At 51.7% G+C, this 22,072-nt stretch overlaps 2 protein-coding genes across 12 annotated transcripts in view; one reads left to right on the forward strand and one right to left on the reverse strand.

The window, feature by feature from the left end:
- The window catches only part of LOC100733801 (beta-galactosidase-1-like protein 2), a 31,846-nt gene extending 13,048 nt beyond the window's left edge, over positions 1 to 18,798 (forward strand). For 5 of the 6 annotated variants that reach the window (XM_063256120.1, XM_063256122.1, XM_063256124.1 and 2 more), the window contains 13 exons: positions 1,096 to 1,188; positions 3,575 to 3,656; positions 6,739 to 6,809; positions 8,794 to 8,878; positions 10,227 to 10,364; positions 10,976 to 11,056; positions 11,331 to 11,437; positions 12,025 to 12,165; positions 12,435 to 12,506; positions 12,771 to 12,849; positions 14,486 to 14,573; positions 14,879 to 14,990; positions 15,385 to 18,798. In XM_063256120.1, coding sequence (XP_063112190.1) covers positions 1,096 to 1,188; positions 3,575 to 3,656; positions 6,739 to 6,809; positions 8,794 to 8,878; positions 10,227 to 10,364; positions 10,976 to 11,056; positions 11,331 to 11,437; positions 12,025 to 12,165; positions 12,435 to 12,506; positions 12,771 to 12,849; positions 14,486 to 14,573; positions 14,879 to 14,990; positions 15,385 to 15,732 — 1,497 coding nt within the window. In that variant the 3' untranslated portion in view covers positions 15,733 to 18,798. The remainder of the gene's footprint in view (positions 1 to 1,095; positions 1,189 to 3,574; positions 3,657 to 6,738; positions 6,810 to 8,793; positions 8,879 to 10,226; positions 10,365 to 10,975; positions 11,057 to 11,330; positions 11,438 to 12,024; positions 12,166 to 12,434; positions 12,507 to 12,770; positions 12,850 to 14,485; positions 14,574 to 14,878; positions 14,991 to 15,384) is intronic. The other variant, XM_063256123.1, reaches the window with a different exon arrangement.
- B3gat1 (beta-1,3-glucuronyltransferase 1) overlaps positions 18,427 to 22,072 on the reverse strand; it is a 34,575-nt gene continuing 30,929 nt past the window's right edge. For 5 of the 6 annotated variants that reach the window (XM_063256127.1, XM_005004895.4, XM_013155529.3 and 2 more), the window contains 2 exons: positions 21,762 to 21,862; positions 18,427 to 20,505 (listed from right to left, as the gene is read on the reverse strand). In XM_063256127.1, coding sequence (XP_063112197.1) covers positions 21,776 to 21,862 — 87 coding nt within the window. In that variant the 3' untranslated portion in view covers positions 18,427 to 20,505; positions 21,762 to 21,775. Of the gene's footprint in view, positions 20,506 to 21,736; positions 21,863 to 22,072 lie in introns of all 6 variants that reach the window. The other variant, XM_023566156.2, reaches the window with a different exon arrangement.

The raw sequence follows: 22,072 nt of genomic DNA on the forward strand, positions 1-22,072 counted from the left end.
TTTTAAAGTATAAATATACTCCAGATATTACATAAGCCATATTTGCATTTTTAAAAAGCTTGTTTATAAAAAGTCATTGTACATTCAGATGTAACCGGGTGTCCTGTCATTTTATTTACTAAGTGTGGCAGCCCTCTTAGTGACAGAAGCTAGGTGTTTGGAAGTTCCTAGCGCAGGGAGGATGGCGCTGCTGCGCTGATTCCCAGGGTGGAGCTGGAGGTTGTCCTGGAGGTGCGGTGGTGAGCGCAGCAGGGAAGGTCATTCTGAGAACAGTTTGGCTTGAGAGCTTTTTTTCTGAGTATAATTATTTTATTTTTACTGTGAAAATACACGTAACACAAAATGTACCACCATTAGTGTATAAGTGTATCATTTGGTGGCATTCCCCCTCATTTCGGGGAAGGATATATCTCAAGACCCCCAGAGAATGCCAAAACCACAGTAGGATCAAATTCTACATACATCAGATTTTTTCCTATACACAACTGACAGTAAGTTCCAAACATAGTTAAGTCATGGTAAGAGTCTAATAGCAGTAAGCAATCAGAAGCTAGAACATTTTAAACATATACTGTGATAAAACAGTTTTATACTTTGGGGACATGCGAAATAGAATGAAACTGGGACTGCGGGTCTGATCACAGATGGCTACCGAGTGACTCAGGCAGGCGGCCTACCTGGGTAAATGCCTTCCATCCCAGGAGTGGGATGTGGCAACCTGGGCAGCTGCTTCCAGCCCTATCGTGATACACCAAGGAGCATGGCCAGGACGACTGAAGGCATGGTGGAAGTCCCACTCTTGCATGTGGCTGCTGCTTGGTTGTGTCGTTGTGTGTTTGCTTAGATCTTTGACAGGTTTCCTGAGGTCATATGATGTTATATATCACTTTATAGTTGTTTATCTGATGCTTCCACTGGAGAACAGAGCATGGTGCTTCCTGTTCCACTTCTTACTGGCAACACTCTTAATTACACACCAATCCTTTGGAGACTTGTTTTCAAGGGGTATATTGCAAGTAATTGGTAATAGGTATGATGGGTTTGGATAACATGGTCCGTGAACTTAGCTTCTGAATGTTCATCTCTCTTCTCTAGTACAAGCATGGGGGTCCTATAATAGCTGTGCAGGTGGAGAATGAATACGGTTCCTACAACAGAGACCCCGCCTACATGCCTTATATCAAGAAGGTGAGTCAGTGTGGCTGGTGTTTTTGTATGTATTACGTGAAGGGTGATGATATGTGGCTCTAATATTTTTCTCATATTAATGGCTGTATCTCTTGGCCCCATTTATTAATGGCAATTTCCTTCATTGATCCAGTTCAGCAGGGTTTCGGTAGGGTCAGCTGTGTATACATGGTGACTCGGAGGCTGAGTGGTCGTGTGTAGAGAAGTTATCCTGGCCTCTGCCATGATTCCAGCGCTGGGCCAAAGCCATGAGTCCCTTTAACTGGGGAGTTAAAAAAAAATCCTGCCCTGGCCACAGACTGTGCTGTATGATTGTAGGAGTCTGAGGTGGCCCCCAGTGTGTGAGCCAGGGTGAGGGTGGTAGCTTCAGTGCACAGCAGGTCAGGGAAGGACAGGACTGCAGTGACACTTAGCAGAACAAGCTAATACTCAGGTCTGGTTTCCTTCACTTGGTAGCCAAGACCTTTAACAAATGCTTTCTTTTTGCTAAGTCTTCTTTTTCTCTTATATAAAATAGGATTAGAAATAACATCTGCCCTTCCAGATTGTACTGTGTGAGGTCCGGTAACTGAACGCACTTCTAGGTTTGCAGTAAGTTGTCAGTCAGCAACTCTGCTGGTGTCCTTGGAGGGTTAGCGTCTGGAGACTGCGTGGCTTTAGCTTATACCCTGATTGCATAGGCAGCATCTCTTTTGTTTTCTTCCACAGATTCATTTTCCATCTGGAAATCACGTCCATCACTATAGACTGTAGACTCTCCTAAACCCTCACTGTCCCCTCACCTCTCACTGCAGAAGGCTTCTGGGAAGGGCACACATTGTGTCCATTCCCTATGCTAGTTCAGTCCTGAAGTCAGGCCCGGACACAGCCTGGAAGAGAGCATAGACCCAGCTTCCTCCTTGTCTTTGAATTACTGAAAGTGATCCCATTCCAGAGTCAGGCTGCAGACCAGCCACGCCTTCCCTGACTCCCTCTGGGGCTCTGTAGCCACTGTGTGTGATGGCTCATCTGCAGAGGAAAGTTGTGCAATGAGTGGGAGAGGAGAGGGGCTCCTTGAGGACCTCACTTTCTGTGCAGGGGGGTACAGTCATTGGTGCTGTTATCCTAGTGCTCCAAGGAGGATGCTTCTGAATGCCATGTGGCCCTCCTGCAGGTGTTGCTTGGATGTGGACACCACCAGCAGTGCATGACCTTGGGCAGATCCCCTGAGCTCCTTAGTGAGCCTTGGTTTAGCATGAACAAAATGGAATAATTATCCCTTGTAGGATGAGTCAGTGAATAAATGCCCGTGAGCTGTAAATGCATGCATATGTTATAGGAAGCAAAGCAGATGTTACATGTCAGGGAATGACTGATTGGATAGCTGAGGGGGTCAGTCCAGGGCTTTTGATAAAGATCTCAGCTGGCCTCATGGTAAACACTCTTCTGCTCTGTGAGTCCTAAGAATGATACTGCCTTTGCCCTTTTCTTAATAGAATGTTGACAGAAGTGTTACTCTCACCCTGAATGGTAGCTCTGCCTCCTTTAGTTCAAAATAATTCAGTTGAAATAAGTATTCCTGTTATAGATCTTCAGGGAAAATTAGGGGACAATCACTTTTGCAGGGGCTTATGATCTCAGTGTGTCTGCAGCCTCGGAGCTGAGCCTTTTGCTATGGACAGATTCTGGTGTCAGCCCAAGGGCTCCTTATCTCTGTGACCCATCATCCTCTCCTCATCTGTGCTGTTGATAGACTTATTGTTAAGACTTAATGGACAGTATGCAGAGTGCTTAGCAGAGTGACTGAACCTTAATAAATGCTAGCACCTGTCTGGGTAGTAGAAATCCTCACGGCCTTTCAGTGCTCACTTTGTCCTCAGACTGATGACCTCGAGGAGTGCTTCTCCCTTCACTGGAATGGGCAGTGCATAGGGCATGCCACTGCGACACAGCTGGGTCAGCATTGCCCTTGCTGTTGACCAGTGCCACATTGGGCTCAGTGTGGGGAAAGATAAACTGTCTGCTTGTATTATGGGCAAATGGGAAGATATAGGCACTGCCCTGGAACCCCCATGGCCTTGGTGGAGCCCAGAAGACAGTTGGCAGGTGACAGCATGGCAGCTGGCCTCCAAAGCCAGCCTCTGTGTAGGCTGTCTGGGAACAGCAAACTGGCCAGAACTTCAGAAGCAAGGAAGAGCTGCAGATTCCAGCAGCCCTGGCCTCGCTGCGTTTGGAAGTCAGGCTCGTTTGCTGAATATGGCGGGGACAGACAAGGAGGGCTTGCTGCAAAAATGCTTTCATTAGCTCTCTCCAATGACTGTTTCACATGCCTTGGCCCTAGCAGTGCGACAACACAGATGTCTGGAAGAATGAACACCGACTGTGACTTGTCCTTTATTTCCTGTAGGCCTTGGAAGACCGTGGGATCATAGAACTACTGCTGACCTCAGACAACAAGGATGGCCTGCAGAAGGGAGTGGTCCACGGAGGTACTTGCAGGTGGCATTGCTGTGCAGCGTCCTCCAGGTGGCACTGAGACACAGGCAGGGGGTTTTCTGTCTCATGCTCCCTTGGCACTGGGCAGGGAGCTGTAGGCTGAAGGGATGGAGGATCTGTGTCGGAGGTGACAAGCCAAGGCCAGCTCTGGGAGAGTGTCCCATCCCTGCCAGGCACTAGGGCACTAACAGAGCTCTGTATGTGCCATCTTGCCCGCAGGCCTCCTCTTGTCAGCAAGCTGCAGCTCTGTTTCCTCTTGGTTGCACAGGGTGCATACCTCTAGTGTTCTTCAGCTCCTCTCCCTTCTGCCTTGCCCACAGGCCATGGCCTGTCCTTCTATCTCTAGCCTTTATCTTCAGAACCCATCTGGAGCTTGGGTGTTTCACTCCTTGACTTGCTAACGTGGTCTCTGTCTTGCACTGTTGGGTAGCCTTCGGACTCCCTTCTCACCACCGATGCCTCCACCTCTTTGTCCGTGTAGCATCGGTGCACGTCCTTGAAAGCACAGCCTGGTTCATCGGTCTGGGTGCTCCCCAGGGAAGCAAAGGCTCTGAGAATAACCATTGAGGGCCTCCCAACTCGGCCTTGGGACTGGCTGAGCTCACTCCCAGGGCCTCTGCTTGCACACCCCTCTTCATCCTCCTGGCTTTCTTGCCATTCCTTGAGCACTGTCGGCCCCCTCTCGCCTGGAGGCTTTGCCCATCCTCCACAGAGCCACTGCAGCTGTTCGCCAAGGTCACCTGCAACTGTGCTTGCTGCTACTGTAGCACATGCTTTGCATTTGCAGACAGGGACTTTTATACCCCCAGTAGTAGCTGGCATGTAGAAGACTCTCATGCCCCACAGAGTGAACTGAAAAGACAGGTCCTGGAAGCTGGTTGTGGTGATGCCCAGTGGTGCTTCCTGCGATTTCCACATGGTGGTGCTGTCTCCCCATTCTTTTCCCAAGATTGCTGAGACTATAACTGTGGCAGTTTGGTCTGGGCAGGGCTTGACCTTTGGTTGCTGGTGAGTAGTTTCAGCTCTTTGCAGTCCACCGATGAGTGACCAATACAGGTGCCTGAAGCTGCTCTCTCCATGCCCCTTTCCTCTCTTGCAGTCTCCACACCTAAAGTCCCTGGTGCCACCAGCTGCTGCCTAGAATGATACTTTTACATTTAAGAAATCAATAAAGCAATGCATTCACAGGTCTAAAAGTAAAACAGTGCAATCCTCATGGAGAAACACAGTGCTGCCTGCCTCCTCAGCCTGGTCCCTAGAAATGAGCATCTTGAACTTTCCCTTTTCTTCCACACTTCCCTTCTACTGAGCTAACATTCTGCCTCTGGCTTCTCATTCTGGAGGTGATGGAGTTTTTCAGCTCTGCTCCCTCCCTCTCTCCCAGGGAGCTGGGTGTTGGGATGTGCATGCCGGATGCGGAGAGACCTTCCTGTGGACCCAGCCCCTCTGCTTCTTTCCCCTGCAGTATTTGAATCCTCCAGTTGCAAATCTGCTGGCTTTCCAATGTACTTAGTTCTCACTTCCAATGTAATAATTACTCTGGTTTTGCTTTCATTTCAATTTTTCTTTTTCTTCCTCTACTACTTTTGTCTTCTTTTAACAATCGCTTTATCCAAAGCCTTCACTGGTGCATATTGGATTCCACAGTGGGGCCTGGCAGGCTGCTGAGAGTCCTCCCTCTCATGCGTGCCTGTGAGCTCTCGCGTGTGTGTGCACATGTACGTGTGTGTGTGTGTGTGTGTGTGTGTGTGTGCGTGTGTGTGTGTGTGTGTGTGTATGATCTGCTAGAGGCCTGCACACAGCTTTATCCTGACTGGTCACTGTGTCTTTTGGGCTGCGCTTGCTTCCTGGGGGTTTGAAGGCATTATTCCATCATTTCCTAGAATGCATTGGTGCTACTAAAGTCCAGTAACACTCTTTTTGCATGTCCTATAATCCTCACTCTTCTCTTTTCTTAAAGATCTATGATTTTCTTTTTACCCATACTATTCTGACATTTCCCAATGACACTTTCTCCTGTGAGGCATCTTTACCTTCATGGCATTTCTGCACATCGCTGGAACTGACACAGTGTCGTCTATTGCGTTGAGGTGTTTGTCCATTCGCTGCCCTCCTTTGGCCACGCTGCACTGTATTACTGGGCGGCTTCTCTTCCTTCCTGCTCTTTGTATGTGCACTCTGCTGGCCCTTGTTCCTTGCTGTCTGTTCTCCCCAGGCTTCCAGATGAGGGATGTTCTCAGTTGCTTGGCTCCTACTGAGCAGCTTTATGAGGAATACCTGCTGGGTGCCCTGGGGTGGAGGACGTAGAGGGTAGGACTCCTGCCTTGTGGGTGGATGGGGCCATGCTGCTGATCAAGGAGGGACACCTGTGTGTGGGTGCCTGGAGACTGAGCACCACCTGGGAGCTCTGTAGAAAAGGCCTTTGGTTTTTGCTACAGATATTTTGGGACCAACTGTGAGGAAGGAGCAGAGACCTCCTGCCATATTCCCTTCTTACATCGTTCTTGCTGTCATGACCTGCACACCCGTGGCGGGGTTTAAGAGCACAAGGACCCTGCTGAGAGATGGGGCCCACTGAGCCCAGGCCAAGGCCTGTGCCTGTGAGGTTACTGTGAAGTGGGCAGCAAGCAGGCTCAGACCCTCAGAGCCAAGTGTTGCCTTAGCCCAGGGAAGCACGGCCAGCCACCAGCCACAGCGGATCTTTCTAGAGCATGTATTTAAACTTCAGAGTGAACTCATTACAGTGTAGGGTAGGAAATGACCCCTCATCGAGAAGCAAAGCAAGTGGCTTCCTAGGTCAGTGTCCTCTACTCTGTGCTTGGTTCGTGAAGCTCAGGTCTGGCTGCCACTGAAGCACAGTTATCCCAGTGCACAGGGGTAAAGCCATCTCCTCAGAGATGGGTGCTTCTTGAGGGAGGGCCATACCAGCCCCATGCTGAGTGATGGAATTTCCAAATCATTAAGATATGTCTGCTGCCCTCAGACTAGTTGATGGTCTGAGAAGGGCTTGGGGATTCAGAAAGTCTTCCTGACTTTAAGACCACGTTTTGTTTCTTCTTTCTCCTTCCCCTTCAGTGCTGGCCACCATTAACCTGCAGTCACAACAGGAGCTACAGTCACTGACCACCTCCCTCTTGAGTGTCCAGGTAAATCTGACCCAGGGGAAGCGCTGGGCCTGCCCCAGCCAGGTGCTGGGATTCTGAGTGCCCTGGGGGAGATAGACTGGGCTGCTCTGCCTCTCATTCAGCCCAGTTGCCGAGCACCTTCCAGGGAAGCAGCATAGAGGCAGCTCTGTGGTTTTGCTGTGTGAGCTGACATGCCGTGCGTGTGATCTGGCTTTTGAGGACTCCACAAGCCCCAAATGTGCTCTGAAGGGTTAAGGAAGAAGAGAAGTTTCCCTCTGTGCTATCTTACATAAGCTTCTGATCTTAACCTGAAAGGCTCCTCTGGTCCTAGAAAGATGGTTGTCAAGACAGCAGCCCCATCCATGCAGGTCAGGAGGAGACACAGAAGGGTGACTGGGCATGTGAGCATTGTTAGATCCATGGTCATGGACAGCTCAGTCCTGATCTGATTGCTCTCTGCTCAGCCCAGCATCTCTGCTGAGAAGACAGATGTGATTACGGAGAATTAAGGGCCCATCTTGAACCCTGGTTTGCTGAAGGGTGCGAGGAATCCTTGTGTCCACAGAGCAGGGCAGCATAGTCAGAGTGTCATCTTGACTGTAGAGATGGCTGGGCTCATTTACACTCTAGCCAGTAGCCTTTAAAGCAGGGGTTGTGTCTTTGGGCCAATCCCCATGAAGTCACCAAGGCCTTGTGGGATGAGGGCCATGTGTCCAGGAAGACTTCTACTGGGAAAGATAATGGATACAGGTGGGTCCAGCTCGAGTCCATTTGCTGAGTGGCTGACCTATACATAATATGCTGTGTTATAAATCGCAAGATCTATGTGATCATAGAATTTTTAACCTACTTGGGAAGAGAGAAAAATGAAATACTAAATGATAATAACTAAGATTGCACCAGAATGCTGCCAGAGAGAAGTGTAGATTGCAGTGAGCTACCCCTGCACTGACCTGGTCACTCTAGAGTGTACTCACCTGCTCACTCTAGTCTAGGGCAAGTCATTGAACCACTTGTGCATCTTTTCCCTTTAGTTAACTGAGCATAAGGAGAGTTCCAACTCATAGGGGTACTGGAGTTAGGGTTAATGGCCCACAAGTGTACCCCAAACCTTGGATCAGGTTTCATTGCTCTGTAGGCAGCTGCCCTCCCTGGCAAAGGGGACATTTGATTATTGCTGAATGACTGAGGAAGACTCTGGTACAGATTCTGAAATGGTAGCAGATGAGTCCTTATACTTTGCACAGGCACTCTAGGCCTTCTACTAACATGGTAGAGCCAAGCATGGCCCTGACAATGACCTTGGCCTGCTTGTGGCAATCATGCATCAAGATCAGCATTCTGAAATAATATTTCAGACTTGTGAAATATGAATTCAGACGGTGGCTGTCACACCTGTAGTATGAGTGACTGAGCTGGCAGGCCCTGATTTGGGGGTCTGGTTTTACAACCTGCTATTTAAACTAAGCTAGACCTTGAAATCAGTGCCCTCTGTTGCTCCCTGGCTCCTAGGTAGGGGAAAGCAGCAACTCTGAGGCATCTGAGGAGAGGCTCTCAGATACAGAGTCAGGCTGATGGAACATTTTCCTTCCCTGGAAGAGGATGGACAAAGCTTGCGTTGATCCAGAAAGCAACTCAGTGTAGGGAAGGGCTTCCCAAGCAGATGTCTCGAATTCTAATGAAGATCTGCTAAGGAAGATGTGAAGATCTGAGCTACTACCAGTGTCATCTTCTGGCATCCAGTGTATGTGCCATTAAAACCACAAAGAGCCGTCAGAACCTACAGCCTCAGCCTGGGTAGCCTCTTCCATTCTACAGATTCGTGTATGGAGGCCACACACAGGGGACAAGCATTCTCCTCCACGCTGTGCTTCCATGCCTCTCAGGCAGAGTTGTATGGTCAGAGAAGGGTCAAGAGGCAGAGGTGCTGGGGTTCCCTGCAGGAAGCGCATCCTTTTTTCTCTTTTGGGTGGCCTTTCTGTCTAACTTGTTTTGTGGTACCCAGGGAAATCAGCCCAAGATGGTGATGGAGTACTGGACAGGGTGGTTTGACTCATGGGGAGGCCCACACAATATCTTGGATTCCTCTGGTGAGTGCCATGCTTTGCCGACATCCAGTGTGTATGTTGATCCCAGAAGAAGGCTCCTCCTGTTCTCTGCCAGTTGATGTGTGGAGCTGTAGGATGCAAGCTTCCTGGGGTCATCTGTGTGCAATAATCAGCTTTTGATATTTCAGAATTATTTGTCTTTACATTTGAAGCAAAGGTAGGACTTTCAGCATTGCTTTTGTATGGTTTTATGATTATAAAAGTAATGCCTTTGTACCTCAGACATCCAGAAAACACAGAAAGGTGTGAACAAGAAATAAAAGAATGAGCTCAAAGAGTGACGTATGCATTGTAGACAGTTATTAATGCATCTCTACCTGTAGCCCTGTTGTGCATCAAACAGAGACAAAGGGGTTAGGCCCTGCTGACCTGGTTAGCTGCTTAACCCCATTAAGGACACAGAGAGAAGCTTTCTATACTACTCAGTGTGGATTTATATTGGCAGGGGCAACAGGCAGAGGTGCTGGGGTTCTGGGGTGCTCAGGCAGAGGTGACAAGTAAACCACTGCTTATTAACCTAATATTTCACTGCTGGGCTCTCAGGGGTTTCCCATGACTTTGGTGGATTCAGCACCATTTCAGGGAGCACTCTTAGACTCTGGTCTCATGTACCTGACTTGCCAGTTCCCTGTGATCACAGAATTTCTCCAGCAATGCAGTTTCAGCGTGTTTACTCACCAAACTGCCCTCCAGGAGGATCATAGCAACTTTCACTTGCTATGACTAAATGCTTTTCTGCAGATTCACCACATGGAGTATTAAAATAATGTTTAGTATTTGCCAGTCTTCTCATTGCCCTGTTTCATTTCTTTAATTGATATTAAGAAAATATGTCTATTAACCTTTATTTTTCTCCCATGATGCTGTCCTTCTGCCCTATTAGCTCATTGCCAGGTAAAGGTGGGACTGAGGCAGGGGATCAGGGCTTTCTGCTGATGGAAGAGCTCTGTTCACCTTGAGTGACTGCTGAGAACACAGCGTGTGGCTGGCCCCTGCTGCTTGCTGCCCATGTGGTAGTTGATAGACTCAACAGGGATTTTTTTTTTTTGGTGCCCGGGATTGAACTCATGACCTTGTGCTTGCCAGGCAGGCACTTAAGCCACTGAGCTAAATCCCCAGCACTCAACAGGGATTTAAAACATGGGGGTCAAGCTCAGCTGTGACTAGTGCCCACCTCCCCTCTTCTTTTGTGCGTAGACTGTCAGAAATAAAGCTTCAGGACACAGCAGTAAGGTGACTGTGCAGAGGGGCTGGCACCGTGAGCTCTGAGGTACTTTGGGCTTGGCTCAGACTTCTGACTCTGCCCGTCCACCCTTCTCCCGTCTCCTAGAGGTTCTGGATACAGTGTCTGCCATCACCAATGCTGGCTCCTCTATCAACCTTTATATGTTCCACGGGGGCACCAATTTTGGCTTCATAAATGGAGCCATGCATTTCAATGACTACAAGTCTGATGTCACCAGCTATGGCAAGTATGATTCCCTGGGACTGGTCCTCCCTTGTCCTACCCTGCCTTTGCTGGCCTGGGCTCTTTCTGGAGAGTCTCTACAGACTACTAGCACCTTTGATGTATTTGGCTGTAAAGTGCCTGGGGAAGGCGGAGGCTGTGTCAGAGCAGTTGCTTTTCACCTTTGAGAGCAGCAGGAGCCTCAGGCTGTGCGGTGCCTGTGAGCTGGCCACTCTGCCGTGGAAGCCTGTCTGGTGCTGCGATCCAGTGGAAGGGAGGAGAGGCCCAGGACAACGGTGATGGGAGCAGTGCCTGCCTCCTACCTAGACCTCTGAGAGGGTGTGATCTCCAGCCCCTTTGGATTGGGAGTCCCTGGAGAGTAGAGAAGATGCCTCATTTACCCCCCACAGCCAGAAATCTAGGGCCATGCTGTGATTGTAGGCAGTTTTGCAATATTTGATACATTAGTATTTATAGCACCTGAATGGCTCATACTAAAGGTAGTTTACCCTTCCCGATTACTAGGCTAAGAACCCTGCTGCCTACCCCAGCCTTTTCTGTCTCCTGCTCCTGTGGCAGTAGATAGTTCTGGGGACAGGGGTGAGCGTGACAGTTGGACTGGTGTCTTGCAGACTATGATGCTGTGCTGACGGAGGCTGGCGATTACACAGCCAAGTACGGCAAGCTCCGAGACTTCTTTGGCTCCCTCTCAGGTACCAGCAGGCAGCTGACACATGCACCACTTAGGCTTCTGTTCTGTTCTGAACAGTGGAGTTCCCCCCACCTCCCCCACCACCAGCCATGGACTGGGGAGACAGCTTTGTTGCAGTGTGTACAGGCCCCATCCTTCCCTAGGCCTTGCCTCCCAGAGGGGCTTAGGCTGCACTGAGAACTAGCCATGGTCCAGGAGATGCCGGGCTTGTGGTTAGGAGGCTGGAGGGAGGCTCCAGACCCCTCAGGGATGGATGTGGGATCTGTCTGTTGTAGGTGCCTCTCTCCCTCCCCCACCTGACCTTCTCCCCAAGACAGCCTATGAACCAGTGGCACTGCCTTTCTACCTGTCACTGTGGGATGCCCTCCAGTACATGGAGAAGGTAAGCACATTTGTCAGGGAGCAGGAGCATCCCCTGTGGGTCCCTGGGTGGGCAGTGCCCAGGAGCTCTCCAGGAAGGGTACTGAGAAGACCAAAGGCAGCTCTTGATACCTGGAGGCTTGTTCTTCAATTCAGAACTCAGATTGAAGGCAGCAGGCTGCGGAGGCACCATGTAGGAAGGAACAGAAGAACTTGAAAGCTGGCGATTTCATTCCCCACAGCCATCTGTCTAGGGCAGGGGGTGGAGGCTGGCAAGGAAAAGGCTGACCCTTTTGCTCGGGGAGAGGGCACCTTCTAGACGGAGCCCACTCCAGGAAGCAGTGGTGCACCGTTGATGGTGGTTAGGAGTTAAGACCCAGTAGACTGCAGGGCTCCATTCTTTCCTGATGTCCCCCTCCTCCTGTCCCTGTGACTCTGGGGCTCCAGAGCTCAGTGTGATGAGAAGTCAGAATAGAAGAAAGAGGTTAGCACCCCCTGCCTCCTTGCTCTCAGTGCAATCCCTGAGCCAGCCAATTAGCCATGTTCACATCAGAGGGCTGAGCTAAAACTCGGCCTGGTTCTCTGCCTCCCTGTGTCCTCTGCACACAGCCCATCAAGTCTGAAAAGCCCATCAACATGGAGAACTTGCCTGTAAATGATGGGAACGGACAGGCCTTTGGGTATACTCTGTATGAGACCACCATTGCCTCTTCGGGCGTCCTTCATGGTTGTGTGCGTGATCGAGGCCAGGTAGGACTATCGCTTCTGAATCCCAGGAACTGTGTAGTGACCAGGTCTACAGTGTATACTTTATTCTCTCTGCCCTTGGAATCAGCTCTCCCCTCTCCTGGCTCTGTGATCCTTTGCCGCTCTGACCTCAGAGTTCATTTCTCCTCTGCACCTGGTTAGAGCCCTCCTAAGCAGGCAGGTGTATAGCACTGCCTCTGTCATTGGCTGGAGGAAGCCTCTCTCATCTGTCTCCTGCTGACCATGGATGCCTTCTGTGCACACTTTGGCAGGTGTTTGTGAACACAGTGTCCATAGGATTCTTGGACTATAAAACAACGGAGATTGTCATCCCCTTGACCCAGGTTTGTTACCCAGGGATCCGGGTGTGGCCAGCCCCATGCCTCTGTGGAGGTCTGATGGGTGTTCAAGGGGAAGACCAAGGAGCCAGGTGTCTGCTTAACTGTCAACTGTGGATGGAGGGATGGGTGTGTTTTCCAAGTCAGCAGCTCTCACTGTAATTCTCAAAGTGTGGGGAAGAACTGGGGTCCACAGACAAATCGAGGTGCATTGGTGACCTCATGACTGGGTCATCGGGAGCTTAGCTTTGGCCACTGTGTTCCTGGCAGGGTTATACCGTGTTGAGGATCTTGGTGGAGAACCGAGGGCGAGTCAACTATGGGAATAATATTGATGATCAGCGCAAAGGTGGGTGTCAGCCTGAGCCAGGAAGAGCTACCACTGCTCCACCCAGATGTGGGCTGCTGCTCCCTCCCACGCAGCTCATCAGCAGAGTGGGAGGCTGCCTGGAGGGAGGCAGAGGCTGAGTGGGCTGGAAAAGCCTCACTGCATTCTGATCTCTTCCCTGTAAGCATGGGCAGGACGGTGCGGGTACGTGCTCATGTGGAGCGCACAGAATGCTGCGCCGGCCGCCAGTCTCTCAGCTTGAATCTGCTTTCACAGGGAGCCATCTGCTTGCTTAGGTGTAAAGAACAAGGAAAGGGATCGTCAGGCACCCAGAGATGGGCACAGGACCTCTGTCTCCACCCTGAATTTCCTTTCCTCCTCTGGGGAAACCTGTAGATTATCTTTCTGTCATGAGGAAGAAGAAATAGGGTATAACATAAATGTCCCTTCTAGGAATTTTGTACCAATTCTTTTTATTTTGCCTGGCCTTCTGATCTTTCATGCTTTGATTTAGCTTTTCCTTTCTTTTATGTGTCTACCTAAATGTGGGTGCTTTCAAATAAGGTATGAATAAAGTACTCAGGTAAGGCAACCCTACTGCGGTGAGAAAGACTGCTGATTTCCATTCTCTCCAAGCTCTACTTTTGTGGTGGAGGAAACATTTTCCGGTTTCAGTAGAGACCCTTTGGTAGACTGCACAGACACTGGGATTCATCCCCAGAAGGACCTTGGAGAGGGTTCCAGCATCCTGCAGGCCAGCCTTTCTTTTCCTGAAACAGTTCCCAGCATTCCTGTGGGTCTCAGTGCCTTCCCAGGTCTCTCTGGGAGCCCACCTCACTTCCTTCATTCTGCTGGGTTTGGAACTACCTCCTGACTTGGGTTTTGTTACCCATGTTTGCATTTCTGGGGCCCTTATCAAGTGTGTCCTGCACCCCTTTGTGAGTCCTGCCTTCTGGACCACAGTTCCATGTTGTAAGTCACAGACCTCCCCTTTAGAAATGTGCACACACACACACACCCCTACACACCTGTCCCTGTCACTTAAGAGCACCTGCAGCCCCATGGTGCCTGTCTGCATTCCTCTGCCTGCCTGAGTTCCACTGCAGCCATGTCCATGTCCCTGTGTCCTGCCAACCTCCAAGGCCGTGTAGCGGGGCCCACTGTGGGCATGGGCTCTGCTGCTGTTCACGAATGTAGTTCCAGAGCATTGGGTCCAAGAGAAACTGCTTGTCCTCAGGATTTAAATACTTTCCAAATGCCTCTTCAGCTCTGGGCTGGATGGAAACTTTGCAGCTGAGTTATTGGGTCTGTTAGTCTGAGAGCCGCTGATCCTGACCTTGAAGCTAGGCCTGACCCTTGTCACCTCTTCGTCATGTGGAGCTTCCCTCACAGAGACCAGAGATGTCTTGCCTTGGGTCATCCCAGTTCTAGCCCTGTGTGTGGGTAGATCATTCTTCCTGCAGCCTTGGAAGTCTTGGTTTCCTTCTCAGTGGCAGGAATAGGAAGCTTTGTCCCGAGGGCGGAGCTCTAAGGGCAGCACCTGCTCCTGGAGAAGCCCACACTTGAGCTTTCTGAGAACTTCTGTGGTGGCCCTGGTCACAGCAGGCCAGTTATCTCTGCCTTGGACTTCTTCATAGTTCTGACCTCCTCTCCCCAGGTTTGATTGGAGATCTTTACCTAAATAACTCTCCCCTGAAAAACTTCAGAATCTACAGCCTGGATATGAAAAAGAGCTTCTTTCAGAGGTGGGTGCCTTCGTGAGTCGCTGTGTGCTTGCAGATGCACGTGATGGGAGTGGGGATGCAGACTGCCCTGCAGGCACCTGCAGGGACATGGATGGACCGAGGCCCAGGCACTTGGCTGGGCAAGTCAGTACCACCCCAGCACCCTGTGCCACGAGGGAGGGAATCTCTCTCATGCCACATGGCTGCTACTCCTGTGGCCTGGTTAAGGGGCAGGAGGTAGGTATGTGAGGTCTCAGAAGGGAAATAGTGTCTGCAGCCAGGGCAAGGAAGTGCCCCCAACTCTTTCCTCCATGTTCTGTCCTTAGGTTCAGTGCTGACAAATGGAGCCCTGTCCCTGAAGCACCTGCACTCCCTGCTTTTTTCTTGGGTGTCCTGTCCATTCTCCCTTCCCCTTCTGACACGTTTCTGAAGCTGGAGGTTCGTGGGCCCCTTTCCCTGCCCTGCGTCCTGTGCCTCTGTGGGCTCTGAGCTGTAGCCCTTGTGCTTGGCCTGGCTGGGAGCCTCTGTGGTGCCGGGGCACCCATCTGAAAGTGCCTTGGGGCCCTCTAGAGGTAGAGTGGGAACAGGGTCTCAAAGCAGAAGCACCTGGTGGAGCTGCTTGAGGCTCAGTTCCTCTGGCAGCCAGCATGGGGGCGGGGGGAGGGGGGGATGGTGGTGCTTAGAGCTATAGCGTGGGGCCAGAACATGCCACCTTCCACCTTTGTGATCTCCAAAGCTGAGTGAAGGACACAGGTGGTGTTGCCTTGCCTTTCACTGCGATGCTACCTTCCTGGCCTTTGCAGTAGACTTACACTCACTACTCTGTTTGAAGGGCTGGGAGAAGGGAGTTGTGTTCGTCAATGGCCACAATCTTGGACGATACTGGAACATCGGACCCCAGGAGACTCTTTACCTCCCAGGGGCCTGGCTGAACTCAGGAGCCAACCAGGTGGGAGCACTTCAGGCCTCCTCTCCTTTCCTATGCGAATCTCTTTCCACCCCTCTCCTTCTGGGAAAGAAATGCTTCCCTGGGAGCCTTCAGTCAGGACCGGAGAGGGGCAGATGCTCCAGAACACCCCTCTCTCCCCCACAGGTCATTGTTTTTGAGGAAACCATGGCAGGTCCTATGGTGCAGTCCACCGACACCCCCAACCTGGGGAGGAACCAGTACCTACACTGAGCAGCAGCCCTGCGCTTCCTGCCCGGGCTCGCTGCCTCCACCTCCCTACTGGAGTCTCCTTAAGAAGCAACCTCAGGGAACCGAGGGCTGCAGTCTGCCCTTGGTCTGAAACCCTACTCCTGGGGACCCTGAAGAGCATGGTGGAATGGCACAGGGACCTCTTGCCCCAGGTGGCTCCTCAGCCTGGCTTAGTGGCTGGTGCGTTGTCCCCTCCTCATGGGAGAGGCCTCAGGGAAGTCTCTCAGAGCTGGGAATGTTTAGTTAGATGCCAGTGGTGAGTTCTGGGCCCCTAGACAAGGTGCTGAAGCTGGGATGTCACCCCCACTCTGGAACCAAAGCTCTGCTCTTTAGTCTGCAGGACATGGTGTGCTTCCAAATGTCCAGGGGTGTGGCTGAATCTGCACAGCCCTTCTGCGTCCTGAAGCTGTGGGGGCATCGTCTGCAGAGGACAGGGGAGGGGGTGTCATCTGAGTTGACTCTGTTTTTCTTCTGCACTCTCCCTGAGCAGCCTCCACTGGAGAAGCGATGCTGTTTTTCATTCCTACAGTCTCTGCATCTGATAGGATGACAAATTAAGCTTAGGAGAAACAGAAGCAGACACGCACTCTCCTAAATTAGAAAACCTTTCCAGTCATACTCAATGAGAGGTATCTTTGAAGAGAAATATGTACCCTAATAGAAAGCCACCCCATAGCCAACGTCCAGAGTGGGAAAGGTAGAGGTCCAGCTAAGAGGCATTGGGCAGATGGCCCCCAGAGAATGTCCAGGTAGCCACAAGGTGCACAGGTCTAGCCTAGGTACTATCCTTAGCCTGGTGCATCTGCTGTCCTTTATAACTAGGCAGCAGGAGAAAGGGTAGCCTTTCTGTGCAGCTGTCTGTCTCCACGTCCAGATTGGAGGCTCTCTCTCTCAGGTCAAGTCCAGTGGTTTGTCTCAGGTTCACTGTCCTGGTTTACAATAAAGTGATGGAGATGAATCCAATCCTCTTGACTAGTGTCCTGCCTTGTCTGTGCTACTCTGCTGGTGGAGAAGGCAGGCAGGGTCAGGTACACATTCCACTGCTGGTGCTTGAAGACGTAGATGCTGACCATGCCCAGCTGGTGCCTGTCCACACCCATGGCTTCTTAGTACCTTCTGGACGGTGGTTCTCCTTGTGGTGTTACTGGGTTGGAAGGATCACTGAACAGGAGGGGCCAAATACAAACCATTCTCATGCTGATGGACAGGCATGAAAATGCACCAAACAGGCAAGGATGCCCAGTTAGGTGTGGGGGTGGGCAGTGGTGTTTTCTTCACCAGGCACATCTGGCGTGTAATGCCTAAAATTAATTATCTTCAGTAACAGTCAAAGGCAGAGAGCACACACTTTCTAAGCACAGCTCCTGCATGGTGTTGGGAGAGCAGGAATCCTGAACCCAGAGTCCACAGTAGGGGTAATCTGGTGTGCAGCAGTTCATGGGGCACCCAAGTGACCACCCAGTATAGAGAAAAGAAACTTATTAAAGTGGAGAAAGACAGGGCCTGCAGAGAAAGACAGTTCCTAATTTTGTCCAAACTCACCAGCTCTGAGCTCCCTGGAGTGGAGGGCATTGAGCTAAGATGCAAGTGAGCCCAGGGTGACTCAGGCGTGACCTGAGCCAGGGAACAGTGTCGCAGTGTCACTTACTATACAGCACACAGGAGCAGGGTTTCTGCAAAGCTCAATTCTGCTGGAAAATGTGATAGGGAACTAGAACTTAACACTGGGCTCCTGTCCTCTGTCCACAATGCATGCGGTACCTGTGAGACGTGTGGCTTTGTAAACAGCCTCGACACCAGTCCCTTCCAACATCCTTCCTTCCCTGTACTCACTCCAGGGTACAGGCAGCTGTCCCCTCAGCATCTTCTCCACGTCTGGCAAGCATCAGACAGAGTCCTGATCTTCCCATGCCTCCCCTCCTGCACTCCCTTCCACATCAAGCAATAGCAGCTCTCTTCTGGGTTCCCACAACTTGTTTTTAGCTCTGTGTATCATTCTAGTCCCTCAGCAGGTCCTCCTGGTCTTAAAGACCTGGAATTCAGCCACTTCTGTCTTGCAGCTTTTGCCCTCAGAAGGCCCTCCATGGTCTCTATCTGGGCTACTACAGGAACCGCCTTCCTGCTTGCCTTGGCTTCTCCACATGTATCTAGGCCAGTTGCATCATGCTGGTCCCCTATACTGAACTCTGCAATGCCTTGTTTCACCCAGGGTAGAAACCAAAAGCTTCACCCTGGCACCACAGCGCCCACCCTACCTGCCCTGCACCTTGACCCTCTTCCCATGCTTGTTGGTGGCGGCAACACGAGCCTTTGGGCTGAGCCCTGACCATGCTCGGCACCCCACAGCCTGCCGAGAGCTCTGTCCTTGGGTGCTGTGACCTTCAGAGCTGCGCTTCAGGATGCTGCTGCTCTGCTCAAAGTTACTGTTTCGGGGAGACCTTCCCGACCCTTCCACAGAGAGCCACGGCCTCTCACCACTGCTGCTGTCCACCACCACTCAGGGCCACTCCTTGCAGCAGATCATGTGTGAAACACTGTTCCTTTGTGGACTGAGTCCTTTGTTTTTCCCACCACTGTGCACTGGCTTTTAGGGCCCCCCCTTGTCATAGCAGGATGCTGCTCAGTGCTTGTCATGTGCCTGTGTCAGTCAGTGATAGTGAAAGGGTTGAGGATGAGGACTGTTAAAAACTGTATCTGACTTTTAATTTTGAAAACAAATTACAGTTAAATGAAAATGGAGCAGATGGTGCAGCTGCCTGGGCTCTCCGCTCCCCAGCTTCTGCCCTGGCTGCACTGACCTGGCCTCGCTGCCCAGGGTGGGCTCACCGGTGCGGGGCATGGAGTAGCCTGGGTTGGAGAACAGAACCAGTTGTGATCTATAACAAACTCATTCCCGACAGAGAGAAGGCTGCACCCCACCAGGGTTATAATTATAAATAAATATACATGCAGCTAAGAGAGGGGATTAAGAAAAAAACAACCCGACTAGCATCTGCCAAAAGAACTTTTTTTCCTCATTTTGTTCATTGTCAACTTCCTGAAAATGAGCCCTGGGTTTTGGCTGAGAAGATGGCCTCAGACCAGGCCATCTGACCTTCGTGTCCAGGGCCCGTTTCCACGAGTGAGGCGCAGAGTGTTGAGATGTAAATTTGCTCACCGGTGGGTGTGCCCCACCTCCCTCTCCTCTGCCCCCTCACTTGATGCCAGTGGTCTATTTCCAAGTGGAGAGGCTGGGAAGACATCCTGTGAGGTGGTTCTGGATCTGATCCAGCAGAGGGTCTGGTGAACACCGTGGAAAAGGTCCACTTCCTGATACGCAGCCAGTGCTATGCTCTGCATACTTGGTCTCTGGACTGAGTCCCACACCCATCCACTCTGGAGGGTCTCAGTGGTCTGCAAACCTGTCCTGTGAGTTTTAATGGAGTAGGGGCTGTTAGCCGTTAAAAAAACAAATACCTCTTCTGTTCTCTTTCCTTTTCCTCCACGTGGGAGAAAAATTGTGCTTCCAACTTGCAGGAGCATGCGCTAAGCTCACACCAGGGCCTGCTGGGCCTCAGGCTGGGTCCTGAGCAGCACCGCGGTGGAGGGCAGCAGCTCACTGTACACTGTCTCTCTGGGGCGGCGGGGGCAGCTGGGTATGAGGAGGGCTGGCTCTGCGTGCTCCCAACTTAGGGAGAAGTGAGATTTTCTTTCTTACTTTTAAAACATAGAATGATTTCTAAAGCAGTGTGCACTCAGGTCTCCTGTCTGTTCAGCAGTAATCTGTTTCCTTGCCCTAAATCCCTCTGCCATTCCCCACCTGCACACACACCAGGGCTGGGCAGGGGGGACCTGGGGCTGCCTCACCTTCCTCTGCTCTGCAGCCGGAGGATCTTTTGTCTTCCCACAACTGCTCATTCCAGCCCTGATATCTGAGGGTATCAAAGCTCCAGGAAGTGGACCTCTTCCCTTCTGGATCCCGGCCAGGCAAGCAGCCTCTCAGTCCAGGGTTGTGGGAGGCAGTGTGTGGACAGTGGGGTCCTGTGGGTCTGGGTACAGGTCAGGCGGTGACCTGTGCTGGCTCTGGGCCACCTCCTTGCCAATGCTGAAGGAGAAGGCTTGAGGGAAGTGGGCCAGAGGAATGGGCTCCACTCCCGTCACAGCTTGAGGTATGGGGGACTTCCAGCAGGCCCAGGGCCCCCCTGCCATGCAGGGCTGGGTGCCAATGGGATCAAGGGCCGCCTGATGCTCTGTAAACATGAACCGGAGGAGAGCCAGAGGTATGTCTGCTTTGTGAGCAGGGCTCAGGAAGAGGAGGTGCCAGGGACAGTGTGGGTTGTATGTGATGCCTGGGGCTGCTTTCCAGTCTTCGGTACCCCCTGGCTGGTCAGCCTGTGTGGTCACGCCGAAGCCGGGAGCTGGTGCGGGCTGTGTCTGCTGGACCACAGGTCTCCTCACCTCCCTCCTAGCCCCACCGGCTGCCCAGGCCCTGTCAGGGCAGGGAGCTTAATGAGAGTGTGCTGGGTGCCAGTGCTGCTGGCAGCTGCATCCCAGCCCTCTGTCTCTCAGGTCCTGGGTCGTGTTGGATGGAGAAAACAGGTCTGGGGTTTCTGTGCTTAAATTCTCTGTCTTTTGTCCTGGCATCAAGCTGGGCTGTCTGAGAGGCCCCCAGAATAACAAGGAGGTGATGGTGCTTCTTCGAGTCTGCCATGGAGGTCCAGCAGCCTTGGGAGGAGGATGGAGGCTGAGAATAGGGTCTGAAGGAGGAGGAGGCTCCTGTGGGGCAGAGGAGAAACCAGAGATTCAGCCTGGGTAGGGTCAGAGAGGGCACGGCCAGCCCCTCAGTCTACAGTCCTGGATGTGGCCCCTGGAGTCCACAAAGCCCAAACACTCTTCGGTACTGGTCTTTTCTGGGGCAGGTGAGGAGAAGGCTCCAATGATTGGGTGAGGGTAGGGGGCTGGGAACAAGGGTCTACACTGATCATCCTAAGTGGCACTGGCCAAGATGACTTCGGTTCAGAGGAGAAAACAGGCAGAGTAAACCTTCCAGTCTCTGGGCAGGGAGGCTGCAGGTGTCCTGGGGCACAGGGACAGATGTCTGCCCACCACTAACTGAGCCTGGGCCTTTGCATGTGCAACCTGGATGAGACAGCAGTGAGTGGGATGTGCTTTCCCAGGCCAGGGGAGGACATGGAGAAGCCCTCAGGAAGCCGGGGCCTGGCTGTTCACCCAGCACCACTCAGGCCAGTGCATAGCACTGGGGGGTTATTTCACTGCCCTGAAGCTGCTTCTTTACCTCTGAGCTTTGGGCACACCCTGTGGCTACCTCAACAGAGAGAGCTGAACAATCAGACAAACACAGCAAAACTCAAACAGGACCTGCAGGGCCCCATATGGTTTTCAGGGTCTCTGGCAGAGATGAAGAAACTGTGGCACAAGAGTAAATTGGGTCAGATGGAGAAAGGCAACAGGTCTGGATGCATGAGCCACTGCCTGCTGGGATCCTCAGGGTCACTGGTGGGAACAGGCATGTGACAAAAGGAGAATCCGGAGGGAAGAGGAAACCTCAGGACAGAACTGCTAAGCATGTCTGAGCAGCAGCCCCTTGCCATGGGCCAGGACACAAAAAAGTGAGGTCACTGACACCATCCCCAGCATCTGGTGGCAGGACCCAGCCCTGTGGGTGAGATCTAGCACCTTCCACCTGTCAGGTGGCTGGGCAGGGAGAGGTCTTCAGCCACATCTCTTTCTCTCTTGCTTACACTTAGCTCTGTCTTCCCACAAAGACCAAGAGGAGGGAGACTGAGGCAAGAGGATCAAAGGTTCGAGGAGCCAAGCTGGGCAACACAGTGATGTAGGGAGACCCCGTCTCAAGAAAATAAAGGACTAGGGATACAGCTCAGTGGGAAGGCTCTGGGTTCAATCCCTGGTAACATTCTCACACACATGTAAACACACACACATGCACAAATGAGAAGCCCCAGTGCTGCATGGCTCGGCTCCTTACCTGGCCTAACTTCCTGACCTCCTACCTGCATCCCGAGGCTCAGATCTCCACCGAGGGGTCAGTGAAGCCCTTCTTCCCCTCGTTCACCAGCACTGGCTTCTCTGTGCGGGTGTGCCAGACCAGGATCTATGTCCAGAAAAGGAATCAAAGTGGGGCAGGTTCCAGCCCTCAGCCAGCACCTCCCTGCTCTCTCCCACGACCTCAGTATTTCTCCTGCTCCACCTCCTGCTCTGATCTCATAGATTTCTCAATTATTTTTTATTTCTACCTGGCCCCACATTCTTGCCATTTGTATACATGATACATCCAGAATATCCATTGCAAAGGAGAAATCTA

The sequence above is a fragment of the Cavia porcellus genome, unplaced genomic scaffold (assembly GCF_034190915.1).
Source record: "Cavia porcellus strain 051 isolate PalLab524CR breed Dunkin Hartley unplaced genomic scaffold, mCavPor4.1 scaffold_9, whole genome shotgun sequence".
NCBI lineage: Eukaryota > Metazoa > Chordata > Mammalia > Rodentia > Caviidae > Cavia > Cavia porcellus.